Source organism: Ambystoma mexicanum, chromosome 8 (genome assembly GCF_040938575.1).
Source record: "Ambystoma mexicanum isolate Mex_15411 chromosome 8, UKY_AmexF1_1, whole genome shotgun sequence".
In the NCBI taxonomy this organism is placed as follows: Eukaryota; Metazoa; Chordata; class Amphibia; order Caudata; family Ambystomatidae; genus Ambystoma; species Ambystoma mexicanum.
Genome location: NC_090929.1, coordinates 1,102,669,663 through 1,102,687,422, shown reverse-complemented (window position 1 = coordinate 1,102,687,422; position 17,760 = coordinate 1,102,669,663). Strand labels below are relative to the sequence as shown.

At 49.1% G+C, this 17,760-nt stretch overlaps 1 protein-coding gene across 6 annotated transcripts in view; it reads right to left on the bottom strand.

The window, feature by feature from the left end:
- Window positions 1–17,760, bottom strand: part of CROCC (ciliary rootlet coiled-coil, rootletin) — a 644,212-nt gene that overhangs the window by 35,445 nt on the left and 591,007 nt on the right. For all 6 annotated transcript variants that reach the window (XM_069611116.1, XM_069611117.1, XM_069611118.1 and 3 more), the window contains one exon: window positions 231–362. In XM_069611116.1, coding sequence (XP_069467217.1) covers window positions 231–362 — 132 coding nt within the window. The remainder of the gene's footprint in view (window positions 1–230; window positions 363–17,760) is intronic.

Below are 17,760 nucleotides of genomic sequence, written 5' to 3'. Positions count from 1 at the left end.
TTCAAAGTTAATTCATTAGGTACCATAGGGTTGAAAAAACATAGCTCCACTTACTACAATGCATGTTCTACATTTACTAAATCCCTCAAGTTTATGATCACTGCGAACAGAGCTTACTAATTATGCTAATTTTACCATCAGAAATACTTACCCAGCCCACACCCGCAAATATTGGAAAGGTGGAAAAGTGTCACAGAGTCTATGGTAGGCAGTATCCCTGCCAAACATACCTCTAGTAGCTGGACCTGCCTCTGTGCTTCCAACAAGTCCTGCTCCACTGTAGTCAGCGAGCGATCCAGGCGCCCCTTCTCAGCTGACAGGCGCATGGTATCTTCCTCTGTCTTCAGCTTTTCACGCTCCACCTGGCAACCAATCAACAGAAAGGAAAAGGTTACAGAGTATACGCATCCAGACAACATTTTAAATATGGTGTTGATATCAGTGACCTACTAGGACATTTCTAAACCTATATTGAGGATAAATGTCACTTATTTTACTCTGTGATAAAGTTCCCTGCCTGGTATTGGAAACTATAAAGGAATGTAGAGTGGCCAAGGGGGCTGGGTACCTGCTCAAGCCAGAGGAAAATGGGCATGAGGGGCAGTATGGGATGTGTCCCCTGGTCACCCTCCCTGTGTTTGCCTTGGAAAGCAGGAGACTATTACATTGTACCAACCAAACTCCCTTCCAAAGTGGGGAGCTTACTGCTCAGCATAGCCAGATCCAAAGGACCTGGGCAGGTAAGCGACTCACAACTTTGCGTGCAAATCAATGACTAACCAAAACCTCATTGTTACTCTAACCTGTTGTCTAGGGAGAGACCTCAACATGTTTGGGAGGTTTTCTGGTTTGAAAACCACAGGAAAAGCATGTTGGCAAGGTTTTCAAACCCCACGCCTAAGAGCAGGTTTGTGAACTGCAGACAGCGTTCCCTAATGTGGTCCATAAAACTTGTGCCTGTAACATGCACTTAACAAACATAGGTTTACTGACTCAACGTCTCACCGCAAAGAATGCAGAGTTGCAGGCATGGATAAGACAGGCGTACCCTATTGAATGAAGCCAATCGCCTGTTAAAATACACCCCAGCACCAGGAAAGCATGTTGCAGAATCAAATGAGCTGACCTCATTGTTAGTTTATAGAAGTGAGGACAAGCATAGGTTATGACACGGACAGTATTTTATTTTGGATTTATAGGAGACAGACTTTCCTTAGATTTCAATAGGCAGGACAATTTGTATTTTGTATTTTATTTATTAATATAGCACACCTGGCCCAGGGGCATCCGGGCGCATCACTTAGGTTACATGACAGATTGACATAAGCATAACATACATGGTAATATACAGTATAAGGAGGAAACATAAATTACAGTCATATAAAATACTAAAGTCTGGCGAGCAAGAAAGGCGGTGTTTAAGCAGGGCCACTCACCAAGCACGCAATAAGTACAAGTAAGAATGTAATCAATACATTTACAGGGTATATATACACAAGCAGCTTCATACAGAGAGGCAAAGAGCACAGATAGTGGCTAAAAGGCAAGTTAGTGCCGGTAAAGATCTTGGGCAGACAGCCATGCTTTGGCCTTGCTCTTGAAGGCCCGGAACGAATGTTCAGCTCTAAGGGTGTTTGGAAGTGAGTTCCATAGTTCTGCAGCAAGGACTGGGAAGCTGACCCCACCTGATCTTTGTATCTTAAAGCGAGGTTTGGAGAGGCAATTGCCCTGGGCAGTTCTGAGAGGTCCGTTTGAGGTGTGGTAAGCAAATCTGCAGGCCAGGTAGTTGGGCGCTTGGTTGGCGAGGCATTTGTGCGTCAAAGCAAGTGTTTTGAGTGAAACTCTTTGTGATACTGGAAGCCAGCGAAGGCTTCGCCTTGTGTCAGAAATGTGATGGTTCTTGGGGATGTTTAATTCGGCTCTAATGGCATTATTTTGGATAATCTGTCGTTTGTTGAGATTGCATTGGTTAGTGCCTAAATAGAGGGCGTTACAGTAATCTATTTTGGAAATCCCTCCATACCATAGGGTTAGTTAGGCATTACATCATCATAATCAGTAAAATAAAGCTTTTTGAGCTATATCTCTTGTGTCTGTGTCATCTCTTGATACCATGCCTGTCTCACACTTACTAGTAACTTAGTTGCATCTCTTCACTTGAACAATCCCCAACACAAGTACTTTACCTGCATCTGATACATTCTGGGGAGAAGCATTGTGAGGTTTGGGCACAAGGCCCCACTCTTCATAGGCTTCTGAAGCTAGGGGACACTTCTTGCTTCCATCATCACTCACCTACCTTAATTTATTAATTTAAGTAATTGAATGTATTTTAGAACTTATGATGTACATACAGCCTTTGCGATTAGCCAGACACTGAGCATGGAATCCAAGGTGGAGAACAGGCCTAATATAGACCTGGTCTGGCAGCCTCTCAGGCAGTTAAGATGAGGTGATTTCAGAAAGAGTAACCAATCACAGAGAACCACTTATTTAGGGACACAGGTGCAGTCCCTCAACGAATATCCAGCTCAGGGACAGGGGTCACCTCCCTATATAAACTCAAAGACCAAGTCAGTATGTTGGTGGAGGAGAACATCAGAAGGAGGTTCAAAATAGAGAGGGCATTGTTTATGAAGGGCCTCACACTAGATACCCGACATGCTTGATAGATCTCATAAATGCGCGTTCTGCCGCTGTGGTGTCCCCTGCCTTGTTGGTCATCTTCACAGGTGCGTTCATCATCCTGCCTGAATCTGGGTTTCTAATGACACTGATGGGGGACCCCAACCCGGACCCAAACTCACCTGCATGTTCCTGGGTTGTTTTTGCTGTATCCAGCACAAGGAGTACTCTACCCAGGATGCTTAGGCCTCCTGGATCTGGGTGCATAGGTGATTATCTCCCTTCTCCATCACTACACACTTGTGAAGCTGTGCTCTCTTGGTAATTAGCAAGCCTCAGCCTGCTGGTACCGTGGGCTGGATCTCTTCTGTGGGGATTTCAGGTTTGGTTGATTACTGCAAATCTTTTTGGTTGTTTGAGATTTGGTCACATTATTTTTGACAGGTACATTTTGCTGCATATATATGCAGGGGAGACCTCACCCCCACAACCTTCCCCCGTTAATACCTTTACATTAATTATATCCCTATACCCACCCCCACATATACATTTGCAGCGAAATGCACAAAACCAATTCTGGCCAATTCTCCAATGACCAAATTAGACACACAGTAATCAACCAATCCCGGATTTCTCCTGTGTGCGATAACCAGCAGCTTCCTGCCCCATAGCTCATGTCCAAGGTGGCATTTAAAATATATGATGGTAAAAGGTCCAGAAACTGTCCTAGCACAGGGGTACCACCGGATCCATTGTGGCGCACTAGGGGGAGCACGATAGCAGGCCAAGAAGGACATAGCAGCCAAACACGAAAACTGGAGCTTGGGTTAGGACAAACGGCCCAGACAGTGTTGCCAGACCTGGTCCTAAAATTGCAGCACAAGTTGTCCTCTGCTGAAATACTCCAGCAGGTAAGAAAACCAGCAGAATTGAAGAAGGGTTATGTCTTGTGTAGATACACCCAAACACTTATGGGCTTGCCTAAGCAAATTCTCCAAACACACACAAGGCCACTTAAAGGTTTTGCGGGCAGCCAATTGCACTGGACCTACAAAACCACCATTCAATTGGGTCCACACACAAGGTATGGGGCTCATGTTCCATTGAAACGTAATTTGGCGGTGGGGTCCAGTTACATTTACAGCGGTCCCTGCTGACACATTTCTGTCATTTGCACTGCAAGGTGCAAAGGTAAAGGGCAAAGGGCAAAAGGCTGTGTACAATCATGTACGTCATCTTTTGCCCTTCACATTTGCACCCTGCAGTGCAAACTGAGTAAATGCTGCCTGGCATGCTAGTATGCCAGGCAGCATTTACTCACTTTGCTTTTCATTGTGACCACGCTTGCAAAACCCTCCCTGAAATCCTTTCATGTCAGGGAGCGTTTAATTTCAATTGTAAACATTGTTTACCATGCGCGAGGCATGCATGCCTTATTCAAGACATTTACACCTTACTTTCACGTCACGTGTCTCATGAACATGAGCCCCTGTGTGTATTGGCCTTGTCCAGGGCTAAGGACTGGTCTAAACCAGTCCAGACCACTACTGATGGTATAGGGCTTGGTTCAGAATGAGTCCACGTTTGCATCCTAGTTTCACCAAACAAAATGGCTCAAACCAGGACTTAAAGGAACCCAATGGCTACCAAAAAGATTTATTTGGCTACTAATCCAGTAAATTGGATTGCACCCCTAGCGAAGTCAAAATTGCTTCTGTCACCAGGCTACTCCCTAAAACCAGTGTAGGGTTATTTTGTCACCATAGAACTAAATGGGGTGCTTAAAAATCACCACTGTCCGAGGAAGCATACGGAATACTGTTAAGATGGATTTCTAGAATCTGGCACGGTGCAGAGATTTTAGGAGGCCACCCTAGTCATCGTGAACAGGGGAACTCTGAGAGGTTAACCAAAACCCAATCAAGATAGCAATGGAAAGCAGTCGAGGCTATTCTCAGGAGAGTATGAGCGAGGTCAGGAGTCCACAATGAGTCCACACGGTGAAGCACACAATAATTCAATTTACACAGGAATGTACAAAAATACTATATTTATTCTAGGCCCAAAACACACACTAAAAAATTAAACAAGCAGGTGATAACACTCTATAATAAACACATATACAGACACCATAAGTTCTTAAATGCATTCAATTACTTAAATTAATAAATTAAGGTAAGTGAGTGATGCAGTATGACAGAAGCAAGAAGTGTCCCCTAGCTTCAGAAGCCTATGAAGAGTGGGGCCTTGTGCCCAAACGTCACAATGCTTCTCCCCAGAATATATCTGATGCAGGTAAAGTACTTGTGTTGTTGATTGTTCAAGAGAAGAGATGCAACTAAGTTACTAGGAAGTGTGAGACAGGCATCAAGAGATGACACAGACACAAGAGCTATAGCTCAAAAAGCTTTATTTTACTAATCAGGATGGTGTAATGCTTAACTAGCCCTATGCTATGGTGGAATTTCCCTGCCTAAAGAAATCTAAGGAAGGTATGTGTCCTATAAGTCCAAAACAAAATACTGTCTGTGTCATAACCTATGCTTGTCCTCACTTCTATAAGCTAGCAATGTGTGGGAAATGTCAGAATTAAGTAAGTTTTCAAAAAGTAAAAGTATCTGTTCACTGGAGGTTCTTCTACAGCACCCTTCTCCAAGTTCCAAAAGGTAATACAGTTCACACATCCATATGGTCTTGGGATTCCCTTCCCCAAGATGAAGGGAATAAAGTTTACACAACACTGCAATCCTAGGGTTCCCTTCCCCAAGATCAACTTTCTTCTATCGCCTCCTTACTTCTGTTTCACAACAACAACAAAATATCTGGTCCACTTGACCTTTCCTTTTGTTATCTTCTCCAAGGATTCACTTCTCTTTGCAGCTTTCCAATTTTTAGTGGCTTTTTGTCAGGGCGCTGTTTCAGACGACACAGTCCACACATCATAGGTCATGTAACCAGCAACCACATGCTTTTCTTGTGCTTTAAATCTGGATGTTGAAATGATGTACACTAGGAAACTCTCTGGTCTAGGCGCAGTTGATAAGACTGTCCACCCATTACAGGTCACGCAACCATACGTTTCCCTAGTTTCATGGTTCAATAACTTGATTCAACGCTCCATATACGTGCAGTTTGGCATTAGCTTAGTTTCACTTGAGAAGGACTCAAAAGCCCCTTTCACAAAGTTTGTTATTCAGAATGAATGTATTTCACTTCATACAGGCTCAAAAGCCCCTTTCACAAAGTTTGTTATTCAGAATGAATGTATTTCACTTCATACAGGCTCAAAAGCCCCTTTCACAAAGTTGGCTTTTCAGTAATGGTTGGTTTCACTTAGTACAGGCTCACTAGCACCTTGACCATGATTCAATATTCAACAATAGCACTTTCACAAAGTTTGTTAATCACTCATAGTAGGTTTCAATTTATACAGAATCACCTGCCGTCTTTACAAAGTTCAGAATGCAACAAGATTAAGATTCACTTCATACAGGCTTAACAGCCCTCGTAGTGCCCCATGTCCAAAAAGCCTGTCCAAAGCCTTACCGGGTTACTGTGCTCCCCTCATCGGCTTCCCTTCTGCTCGAGAAAAGTAACTTGCTGGTTCGTTGACTGCTTACTTTCAGGGACGCCGGTCTCTGGTTCCGCCTCTGCTTCTCCGTGATGACTGTGCTTTGATTTCCCCCACACAGAGCTGCCGGTCCCGTTTGTTCCAGTCGGCAGGACTCCCGGGACTCTCGGCAGCATCTCAGCGTCTCGACTTCTTCCCCCTTAGGGGAAGCTCTAGCTGTAGCTGTATCGCTTATACTCCTTTTACCATACTTCTGACTTCCAGCTTTTATACTCTGGTTCATTCACAATGGGTTGCAGGGGAAAAACGATCTCCAGTTGCCTAACCTTGTTCAGGCCTATTGGTGTGATATGCCTGACCTCTCTTCCTCGTCACAGTCCCAGAGTGGTACTTGCAACAGGAAATCTGCATTGCCCCTAGTTGCCTCTTCTTCTTCTCAGTACCCAAATGAAAGTCACAGGGGATGATAGACTGCGACTGACAAAAGCCCATAAAAGCTGAATGGGTGTTGGGTATGTCAATGTCGGAGAAGGGGGATACCATGTCTCGCCTAGGGTGTCCCTTCCCCAATCCCCAAGGACACTCTAGCCAGGTGATCCTCCCTCGCTTTTCCACCCCAGGGTCGGGATCCAAAAGTGACGGCCCTCCCCTGCCCACCTGTATAGAAAATCCCCGGGGAGTAGGTAGTGGAACACCCCTGGGTTTTTCACATAAGTAAAAATGGGCTCTCATCTTTCAGGTTACACTGTTCAGGTGCTATGACCAAAAAGCAGTGGAATCGAAGGATACAAAGAAACTGGTTCTCAATGTTATCCTATGGAGGGCAGGGGGAGACCAATGCCTTGCGTTTACTTACCCCCTGACTCGAATTTTCCCAGAGGACTGGATGGACCAACTGTGGGTCGCTGGTGGTTGTTTTATCCGCTGTTGGTTCCAGTCAGAGGATGCCCAGGAGCTCCGGGGTCAAGGAATCTTCCGGTCAGGTTCAGGAGTATAGTGCAACCCTTGGCAATGGAGAGAAGCAGACCTCTTCAGGACACTGGGGAAGAGAGGGTTCAAGTGACGGCCACCGCATCACAGACAATGGCAGGGATCCTTCCAGTTGACAAAGACCCTCCAGGGCAGTGTCCCTTCAAGCTAGGAGGCAGAAACTCGGAAGGAGGGCGACTTACACAACAGGCTAGCGACCACCGAAGTTATGACTGCAAACGCAGAATGGCAGCAGTTCTAGTCATCGTGACGGTTCTAGTGAGGTAGCACACTGGAGAGCTGGCCAGTCCACCCGGTGGTCCAGGGACACTTCCAAACGCTCAGGATGGCTGAATCCTCGAGAACATGTTGAGAGTGGTTGGTCCTACCAGTCCAGGGATTGAAGCACCATACAGGGTCACAGATCAGGTAGCCCAACAGGGCTTCACCAGGCTAGACGCAGGAAGGGAGGCTGGGCCTTGTAAGTCTTCTTCGGGTATTCAGTTGGCTGTGCTTCTACACAGGATTCTTGGCTCCAATGCTGATCTGAAGAAATGGCTGCAGGAGTCCTCTTCTTATCCAAAATCACGGCAGGGAGCAAGTCCAAGCCCACTGATGGTTAGAATCTACCCCATTTAAACAGCCAGCAGTGGTCCAATGAGGGACCACTGTTGGTTTCACTCATGTTCTACACCCAGACTTTTAGTCACCACAGATGTGGCGAGAAAGTCCCATCCCCTTCCTGAGCCACATACACACAAAATGATCATTAGCATGCAAAAGCAGTAGATTTCTTGGCAAGTGCATGACCTTATAATATGGGATTTCATGAGCTGCCAAGGCAGGAAGAAGGACAAACAACAATATGGCCAAAGAACAAGCACTAGCCAAGTTTAGTAGCCATACGCGGTAAAGGCAAATGTGCACACTAGAAATAACACAGACACGTTAAAAATATATATAACTGGGGGCGCGGTTGCGCTCGTGGAAGATGGCCGCTTGAGCTCCAGCTCCGTCCCGTGAGGCATACGATCTCCTGAACTCGCCGGTTGCCTTCGACACCACATATTGCGGACCCGCTGCTCGGTCGGCTGACGGGACCGGGCGTCTGTGTGCCGAGTGCCGCCTTCCGGGCTGCCCCAGAGGCCAAGTTACATCCTGCTGCGAGTGGGGCGGGAGCGGGTGCCAGTCCGACCCGGCTCCAGACGATCTTGCCTGAGCCCCGCGGCGCGTGGCCTGCTGTGGGGGAAGGGTGTCCTGCCCTGCAGGCGCGGCGGCATCGCCTGCGACGTGTTGGAGGCCCTGCCTATGTTACTCCTGCTCTATTCTCCTTGTCACCACAGGAGCCCGGGATCCTAGAGCGGACTGCTCCGCTGCCCCGTCCTGGGCGGTGTGCTGTTCGCGCCGACCCGACGCCTTCTGTGAGCTTTTGGTGCCACCTCACCTCGGCGGACTTTGGGGGGGTCGGCCCTGGCCCCCAGTCTCCTTTTTCTCTGCCACAGAGGACTCCAGAGCGACCTGCTCCGCTGCCCCGTCTTGGGCGGTGTGCTGACCACTTTCTAGTGATTGCCCGTCCGGCCCCGGATGCCGGGCGGCCCTGGCTCGGTTACCCGCCCTCTTCCTGCACCGCGGGGGCCGGGATCGGTGCTGGACCCCAGAGCGCCAGGCTCCGCCGCCCCCTCCTGGGCGGTGTGCTGACCACATGGAGGGAAGCGTCAACCGACACCCGACCCCTGCGTGGTGAGTGATCCGGACCCCGTTCGCCCTCACGTCCGCCCCTCGGTGGCGGACCCTGCCCATCCACCACCGGACTTCCCACCCTTGTGAGAGATTGGTCTTTGGACACACGGTGGAGCCTGGGGGTGCCCCGCTCATTAATCCTCTGTCCCCCTGGTTGGTTGGGGGTACCACGTGTGGATCTATCGGGTCCTGGTGCTCCTGTTGCCCCTTCATTGGGGACGGCTGACACTGGGCTCTCATCTCAGGCCGTGGCGCCCACCGTTTATATTTTGAGCTCAACAGGGAACCCTACCTAGATCCTACGACCAGCTCCTTCCTGGACATAACTGCGGAGGGCGATACGGCCACCTTACTACCCTGGTGACGGGCACGGGGGCAACCTGAACTGCCTACGCCTTCTCTCCCAACGTCTCCCGCCATTCGGATCAAGTGTCTCTCACTTCACTCTCGATACTGGGTTGCCCCCCCCCCTTAATAGGGTTTCTTGGGTCCGATTACTGCTCACTGATCCCTGCATACATTAACTGGCTGGCGTTGCCCCTCTCTGGGCCCTCCCGCTTGGAGCGGAGTCGGCGTGTGCTCTTCTGGCGCGCGGCTCGATCCTCGCCTGCGAACCTCGGTGGATCCTGGTGCCTCCCCCTCTGTCTTCACCCAATTCCTGGGTAGATCCGTTGATCTTAAGTTCACCCTTCCATCGACATCATGTCGACACGCACTGGCAAGAAACAATCCTCCATCAACATCTTCACCAAGCCCTCAGGAAGCAATGGTCCGGAGACGTCCACACAGGAGCCTTCTGCCCCAGTGGCACTGGAACCGTTCAACCCTCAAAAAATGATGGAGTTTATCCGGGATGGATTTACCACAATTCATAGTAAATTGGACGACATGAATGGCACGATATCCTCCATCAAGGCGCATATGGAGAGAACGGATGGCCGGGTGGCTGAGGTTGAGGCGCGTGTGAGTTCCACTGAGGACGGCCTGGGCTCCCTCCGGGCGGAGGTCTCTACACTATCCGCCCGTGTCACTGAGGTGGAAAAGAAAAACGAGGACCTTGAGTCTCGCTCGAGGCGTAATAATCTCCGCATTATTGGGGTACCGGAGGATGGGATACGCGAGCCCATGGAGGAATACGTCGAGGACCTACTGAACCAAATCCTGGATTCCCCCAAACTCTCACCTCAGTTCGCGATTGAAAGGGCCCACCGTGCGCTCACGGCGAAGCCCAAACCCGGGGCACCCCCACGGCCCATTATAGCAAGGGTCTTAAATTTTCACGATCGAGATGCCCTTCTTAGGGCGGCGAGACTCAAGGGAGACCTTCTCCTGGGCGCGGCCAGGATCCATTTATATCCGGACTTTTCTGTGGCGGTACAACGGGATCGCAAGACCTTTCTGGCGGTCAAGAGAAGACTACGTGACCATCAGGTCAAATATGCCATGCTATACCCCGCCAAACTTCGGATTGAACATGCAAACCGAGTCTATTTTTTCACGTTGCCTGAGGAGGCCTCCAGGTTCATAGATGAACACTTTCCCGGCTGAACTGTACCTTCATCAGGCACCGCTGTGGGCTCCCCCCGCAGGCGCGTCGGAGCAGTTGATGTGACACTGGCTACCCAAGGCATTGTCAATTCATTGAAATGGATACCGCTGTGTCCCATTGTGATCTCCCAGTGCTGGAGGGGGCCCCCTTTTATTGAAGGCGACCAGGCCACACTGTTGATAGTTTGTGTGATTGTTCTTATCGTCCCTCATGATTGCTATGTTCGGGGACCCACTGTTATGGCAGGAATTGAATGGGTCTATGGGCAGGCTATGTTATGATCTGCTTCCTACCATTGCACCCCAGAGGCTTGCCACACATACTCCTTGCATTCCTGGTCGCCCGGGAGTCCGGGGATAACCCTCTGGATTCCACCACGACATGTTGTTATTGGACAGCACTACTCTGCATGCTAACTGTCCTCCATTGTTGGATTGTTCAAGACATGGGCCTACATGCGATCATTCTTGTCAGGGTGATCCTTCTGTTCAGCTAGACCCCGTTAACAGATTGAACACGATTGTTGCCCCTTCGAGTGTCTATGATGTACACCTGTCAGACTCCTGTTGGGCGGTTGGGTCATGTTTCCTCCTTCTCGCGCCCTCTCGGGCTCATGTCCCGGTTCCCCCCCCCCGTCACTGTGACACCCCCTGGGGCATCAGTGGCCGGGGGCATACACCACCCCGGTCCGGTTGATCGGGAATTCACGTCCTTGCCGCCCTTGTTCATTGGTTCATTATCTACTGACCATGCCCGCCTTTTCCCTTCCCCTCCACGGGTTCTCCCCTGGACGGGAAACGACAATAATGTCAGGCATAATGTTTATCCTAAAATTGCCTCACGGTTCGGAGTATTGCTGCCGGGCCAACTCGCAGACCCCCCAGGCGTCGATGCCACTGTTCTGGTTCTGGTTGTTTGGTTTTAGGGTCTTCATCCCTCTGGTTGGGGGAGGGATGTGGGAGGGGGAGGGGGGTAAGGGGTTAAATGTTAAAAAAGGCTTGGAGACAGCAGGTGGGGTAGAGTTTGGAACATTATGGCCCCAGGGGCATCGTGGACCTAACCATATTGTTCAACATCCATGGGGAGCACACTTCCATCCACCCGTATTCTTCTATGGCCAACCCTGGGGTGCGGGGTGAGGAGGCATTGACATTCATGAGTTGGAATGTGCGGGGTCTGGGTAATCACAAAAAAATGAGACTGTTACAGCTTCAGGCCGAGAGACATGGGACTAAAATCCTATTTCTTCAGGAGACACATGCATCTTCCGAGTATTGTGAAAAATTTGCGAAATCATGGGGCCCCCAAAGGTACTTCACCACCTACTCCACCCAGAGCCGCGGAGTTATGACCCTGATCCACAGATCCCTCAAATTCAATCCCATCGCTACGTTAATTGATCCTCTGGGCAGATATGTTCTACTTCATGGCGTCCTGCAGAATAGGGAAGTGGTCCTCCTAAACATTTATGGCCCCAACATCGATGATCCTGAATTCTATCTACAATTGGTGACCATCTTGGAGGGCTTCCCGCTGATACCGATTCTCTGGGGAGGCGATTTTAATACAATATTCGACGTGAACCTAGATAGATCTGGATCCAGACCCCGTCAGCTTTCCAGAGCGGCATATGCTGCACTGTCCTCTCTTCCTCGATTAGCCCTATATGACGCATGGAGGTTTCTTTACCCCGACTCCCGATCTTACTCCTTCTATTCCTCGGTTCACGATTCCTTCTCTCGAATAGACAGGTGGCTGGTATCTGGTGTGCTGATGAGGAGCGTGTCTGGACTGACCATCCTCCCCAGGACCCTCTCCGATCATTCCCCGGTGACAGTCACCCTACTCTGGGGCCCGGATAGCGGCCGGACCAGGCACTGGAGGATGAAACCACTCTCTCTCCTCGACCCGGTCTTCAGCTCTGAGTTGGAGTCGGCCATCGAGGAGTTCTTTGAAATTAACACCAATTCCGTTCCCTCCCAAGCCACCCTCTGGGAGTCCTTTGAGGCCTACATCAGAGGCATCGCCCTCTCCAAGGAAAATGGTATCCTTAAAACTATTCGGAGGGAGATTGCAGCGAGCGAAGCCAAATTGTCAGCGTTGGAGACCCAATACACGTTGGACCAAGCTCCAGAAACCCTCGCGTTAATTGGCTCGGAGCTGGATATATTCCGCTCGCTCGCGGACCGTGAGCTGAAGTTTCTGGATAACCCTGGACATGCGAGGAGATATGGGGAGGGTGAACGCCCGGGCCGCCTGCTGGCTAGACTTCTCCGCTGTGAGCTTGGCGCCCCACCCATTCCTGGAATTGAGAGACCTGATGGCTCCCTGGCCACTTCGCCTGGAGATGTCAATTCTGAATTCCTCTCCTTTTATCAATCTCTATATACACAATCAGATAAAACCACTGAGGCAGAAATTGATGCCTATCTCGATAATCTTCCCATCTCGGTTCTCTCTCCTGAGACCGCCGGATCTCTTGAGAGCCCATTCACCCCTGACGAGTTCTCGGAGGCTATAGATTCACTTTCTTCAGGCAAATCCCCGGGAGCAGACGGTATACCTGTGGAGTTCTATAAACACTTCAAATCACTCCTACTCCCTCGTCTAATTGCGCTATGGGACGAATCGGTGGAGCTGGGCCAATTTCCCCCCTCGTTACGCGAAGCCACCATAACAGTCCTACTAAAACCCAATAAACCTCCTACTCAATGCGGTTCGTACCGTCCACTCTCTCTGATCAATTGCGATGCCAAGATCTACGCCAAAGCACTTGCTCTTCGACTTGCCCCTTTCATGCCACATATTATCCACCCAGACCAAGCTGGATTTATCCCAGGCCGTTCCACATCCTTGAATTTGAGACGTCTATTCAACATTATAAGTAGGGTGAGCCCGAGTGTACATGCGGTGGCCGCAACACTTGACATGCAAAAGGCATTTGATTCAGTGTCGTGGAGATATCTCTGGCGGGTACTTGATAAATGTAAATTCGGTCCCACCTTTGTCTCCTGGGTCAGACTACTTTATTCCAACCCTGTTGCCAGAGTCCGCACGGAGGACCGCTGCTCCCCTCTTTTCCATATAGCCAGGGGCACTAGACAGGGATGCCCCTTCTCCCCCTTAATATTTGCTGTAGCAATGGAGCCATTTGCGGATATGCTTCGTCAAAACCATGCGCATAGGGGTCTACGTACCTCCGGTATCTCGGACATAGTTTCCCTATACGCTGATGATGCGCTTCTCTTCATCCGTTCCCCCGAGACCAACCTGGCCCCAATACTAAAGGATATTGCCTTATTCGGGCACATCTCCGGACTAACGGTAAACTGCTCTAAATCATCCCTTTTCCCGCTTACTCCCAGCACACTTCCCCCCCCTGATACCATGGGGTTCGCTTGGGCCCAATTTACAATTACTTACTTAGGTATAGTGGTGGCTCGTCACACCGAACGGGTCCACGAGGAGAATTATCAGACATATCTCACAAACCTCATCACAAAACTACAGGGCTGGGCCAGGTTGCCGATTTCGCTGGCAGGCACGATAGGGGTGCTGAAGATGGTGGTACTCCCCCAACTCCTGTATAGATTTGCTAATGTCCCGCTATGGCCGGGAACCGAATTCTTTCGATCACTGACACGTATCCTCAACTCCTTCCTTTGGCACTCAGGTGCGGTCCGTCTAAAGCTCAAGACCCTTGCCACCCCCATGGAGGCTGGAGGATTTGGAGCTCCGGATTTCCTTAATTATTGGCTGGCGGCACAACTCCAACACTCTGCACACTGGTTCAATGTATCGGATCCCCCCCCCCACGTCAGATTAGAAAGGTTATCGATCAGTGACCGTGATATCCGATCCCTAGTGGTCACGCCCATGCCGGTGGTGTCGGATTCGCTGGATCCTACGGCTTGCACATCCCTAGCCTTACACAAATCTTGGCAAATACTGGGTACCATTCATCCCTTTCACGGCAACTTTCCGATTTGGAACTTCCTCCCAGAAGTCCCACATGTCCCTCCCTCGGTGGTCCGCACATGGGCTGAGGCTGGATACGAACTACTTCGCGACATATTCGAACAGGGAAACTTTATCGAATGGCCCGACCTCCCGGCCTCACTTAGGCGGAAACCCTCCGTTTGGCTCCAATACTCATCTCTCCGGGGGGTACTCAAGCGCAAATACATAAGTTTTCCGGCATTGCCACCAGATGAACCTGTAATTACCGAACTATCCTCGCCTTCTCCTATGAGGGGAAAAATCTCCAGGCTATACACCCTGCTTCAAACCAGATCACCTCCCGCATTCTCCAAACTGAGGCACGCCTGGGAGTCAGATCTCGGCACCGAAATATCTGACGAGCTGTGGACCCATATGTGTGCACGCACCCAGTTGATCTCCTTTAACTCCCGATTCAAATTAATTCAATTTAAGGTGCTCCACAGATATCATTATACCCCGGCTAGGTTGCACCGTATGTCAAGTGACTCCTCCCCTAGGTGCCCTAGATGTGGCGGTGAAGAAGCGGGGTATATACACATGATCTGGTCTTGCCCCCGACTCACCCAATTTTGGACCTCAGTGTGCTCCACTATCTCATCTATTCTCGAGTGCCCCATCTCCCCATCCCCAATGCAGTGTCTATTTCATGATTTCCCTGAACCTCACCGGGATTCCAGGAAACTAGCTAGCCTCTGTATGCTACTAGCTGTGCGTACAATCCTACTCTGCTGGCTTCGGCCAAACGCTCCTACTCACACACAGTGGCTCAGGGCAGCCACTTGGGCTTCTGACACCGAGGAGTCCTGGACGATGCAACAGCCCGCCCACTCCAGACCTAGGAATATATGGCAAAAATTCCGCTCATACATGTCCTCCACCGTCTCCGTCTCTGGCCCTGCATCACCGGTCCCTGCTGTAACCCCAGCTCCAGTTGACTCTTGATTCTCTCCTAACTGTCTTCGTTTTGTCCTCGCATGTTCCCCCCATGGGTGTACGTTGTTCCCTGTATTGCCTTATGTGATTTCTTCAATTGTACCGTATTGATCTCTGATGTACACGATCCCCTTTGCGTTTATGTTGATTTTACATGCCTTACTGTAACTTGCCTGTGCCTGTTGTACCAAGCTGAATAAACAAAAGTTAAAAAAAAAAATATATATATAACTAATCAAAGATCCCAAGTGTAAAAAGCAAGGGTGATACAACAGTATCCCCATTACAGTGCATTGTAAGATGCTGTGTGCAATGTTAAAAACAAACGTAAACGTCAAAAGTGAAATTTAGATTCCCAGTACTGATAGTCTGAAGGCTGCACTTTCCTATGAAAAGTCAGGGCAGGTTCAAAAAGAAAAGCAAAACGTTTGAGAGTTCATAGAACTATGGAGGGAAAGTTGGCAAAAGAGAAACAGCTAGCATAGGACCATAGAATAAAAAGGGTTGCTTTGACAAGGAACTTAAGCAGAAGTCCCGCTGACCAAAACAAGGTGTCAGAGATCCGCAGAAGAATCCAACTATTTAGGGATGCCCAAAACGAACAGCAGAACCCCGCAAAAAAGGAAATCTGTCCTAACAGTAGGTCGTTTGCATCCCTCAAAAAAGGACTGTGGAAAAGCAACAGAGCAGTTGCTCAACAAAGCAGTAAGAGGCAATGTGGAGCCATCCACCACCCACTTTCTAGGCCCCATAAATCAAGGTTCTATACACAAGAAAGCAGGGCGAAATTAGAACACTCTCAAATGGGGACAGGCTTTGATCAGTGGTCCTCTGAGAAGCGCCTCTGCTGATCAGACTATAACTCGGGCACTGACGACTGCACTCAATCATAACAGCTCCAAGAGTCCTCCTAGAGGACCTGTGCTGTACAGGCATATACAAAAAAAACATACTCTTGAGGGATTTACAGTTCAGGCAACCTTCGGATTGGAGGTCAGAGGAGAATTCTTAATCCGGGTCATTTGGGATGTCCATGAGCCTTCTCACTATTGCTGAGGGTAGGGTAGGGGGCAGATCCAATAAGGACTGGATAATCTACTAGTCCTTTTTTGCTAGTACAATGATATGAAAAGTTGCATTTGCGCTACTCATACAATAATTCTCTCAGAAAAGTAGGCAGTGGTGTTACCTTGAATTTGTAAGTGATGAACTGTTTTTCTTCTCATCTGATTATGCACTGCGGTATGGAATGTCTTGTCTGAGTGCAGAAAGGCACCAGTGAACTATGTTAAAGACTCAGGAACAGTTCAGTCTAACTCACAGAGGAGCTCGAACCACATAGTGTGTGGATAAAGAGACATAGGTGAGACACAAGCTCTTCAGTAGAAGAGGACTAAATCAACCAGTTACCTTAACAGGTTTAAATGTGAATCCCTTGAATGCTGAGTGAGTCGAGCACCAACAGAAGTGTCTTCCACTCCAAAAAGACATTTTGACACTGCTCCCAAATTGTTACGTGAAAGTACTTACCTTGCACATCGATAGCACAGAACGAGATGCACCCAGAAGTGCTGGAAATGGAATAAAACTGTTCCAAGAAAACTCTACACTGTTCTAGATGGGAAGTAGGGACTAGGGCCTGGAGAAGGTACCAACATTTTTCAGCAGTTCTAGTTTACTTTTAATGTTTCACTATTAGCCAGAAAGTTCTAATCTAGGTGTCGCATGACAGCTTTGCTAGCCCTACTGGTCCACTGACCTCCTTTCTCCCCAGTGAGTCCCCTCTACAACCTTTAAAGATATGCAAACCTGTGTAATGTGGTCAGTGGGAGCCCCTATGATCCCCAAGGAAGGCTGCTCCAAAGGTGCTTTAAAGTTACTTTCCCCGAGCAGATCACCCAGCTTACCGTGATATGTTACGCACTGGCTGGTGGCAGCTCTATGAGTATTTAAATACCTGAATGCTGCTACTAGCATTATACCTATTCAGGGAGCAAAGGCCTGTTCCGGGCAGGCCCTGTTAAAATGCCTTTTGAAGTGAAGTAAGATGCCACAACAAAGTTGTTTTAATGATGCATGCATAGAAATAAGTCTATGCCTCACTGAGATTCCACGTTGGGAGCTAGGAGTAGCCATGATTGTATCTGGCCAGATGCATGTATGGTGCATGGGATTCACTACTAAATCCACATCCAGAGTGTTGGCCCGGGAAGGTTAAGATGTGGCGACCATACCGGATTGGGTGGCCACCACTTATGCGAATGGTACAGCAAATCTGATTGGAAGCTGCATGTGCATACATGGTATAAGATAGGGGCTCCTGCATCATATCTTTTGTGAATCACTGGGACTTGTCCCGAAGCAACTGAAT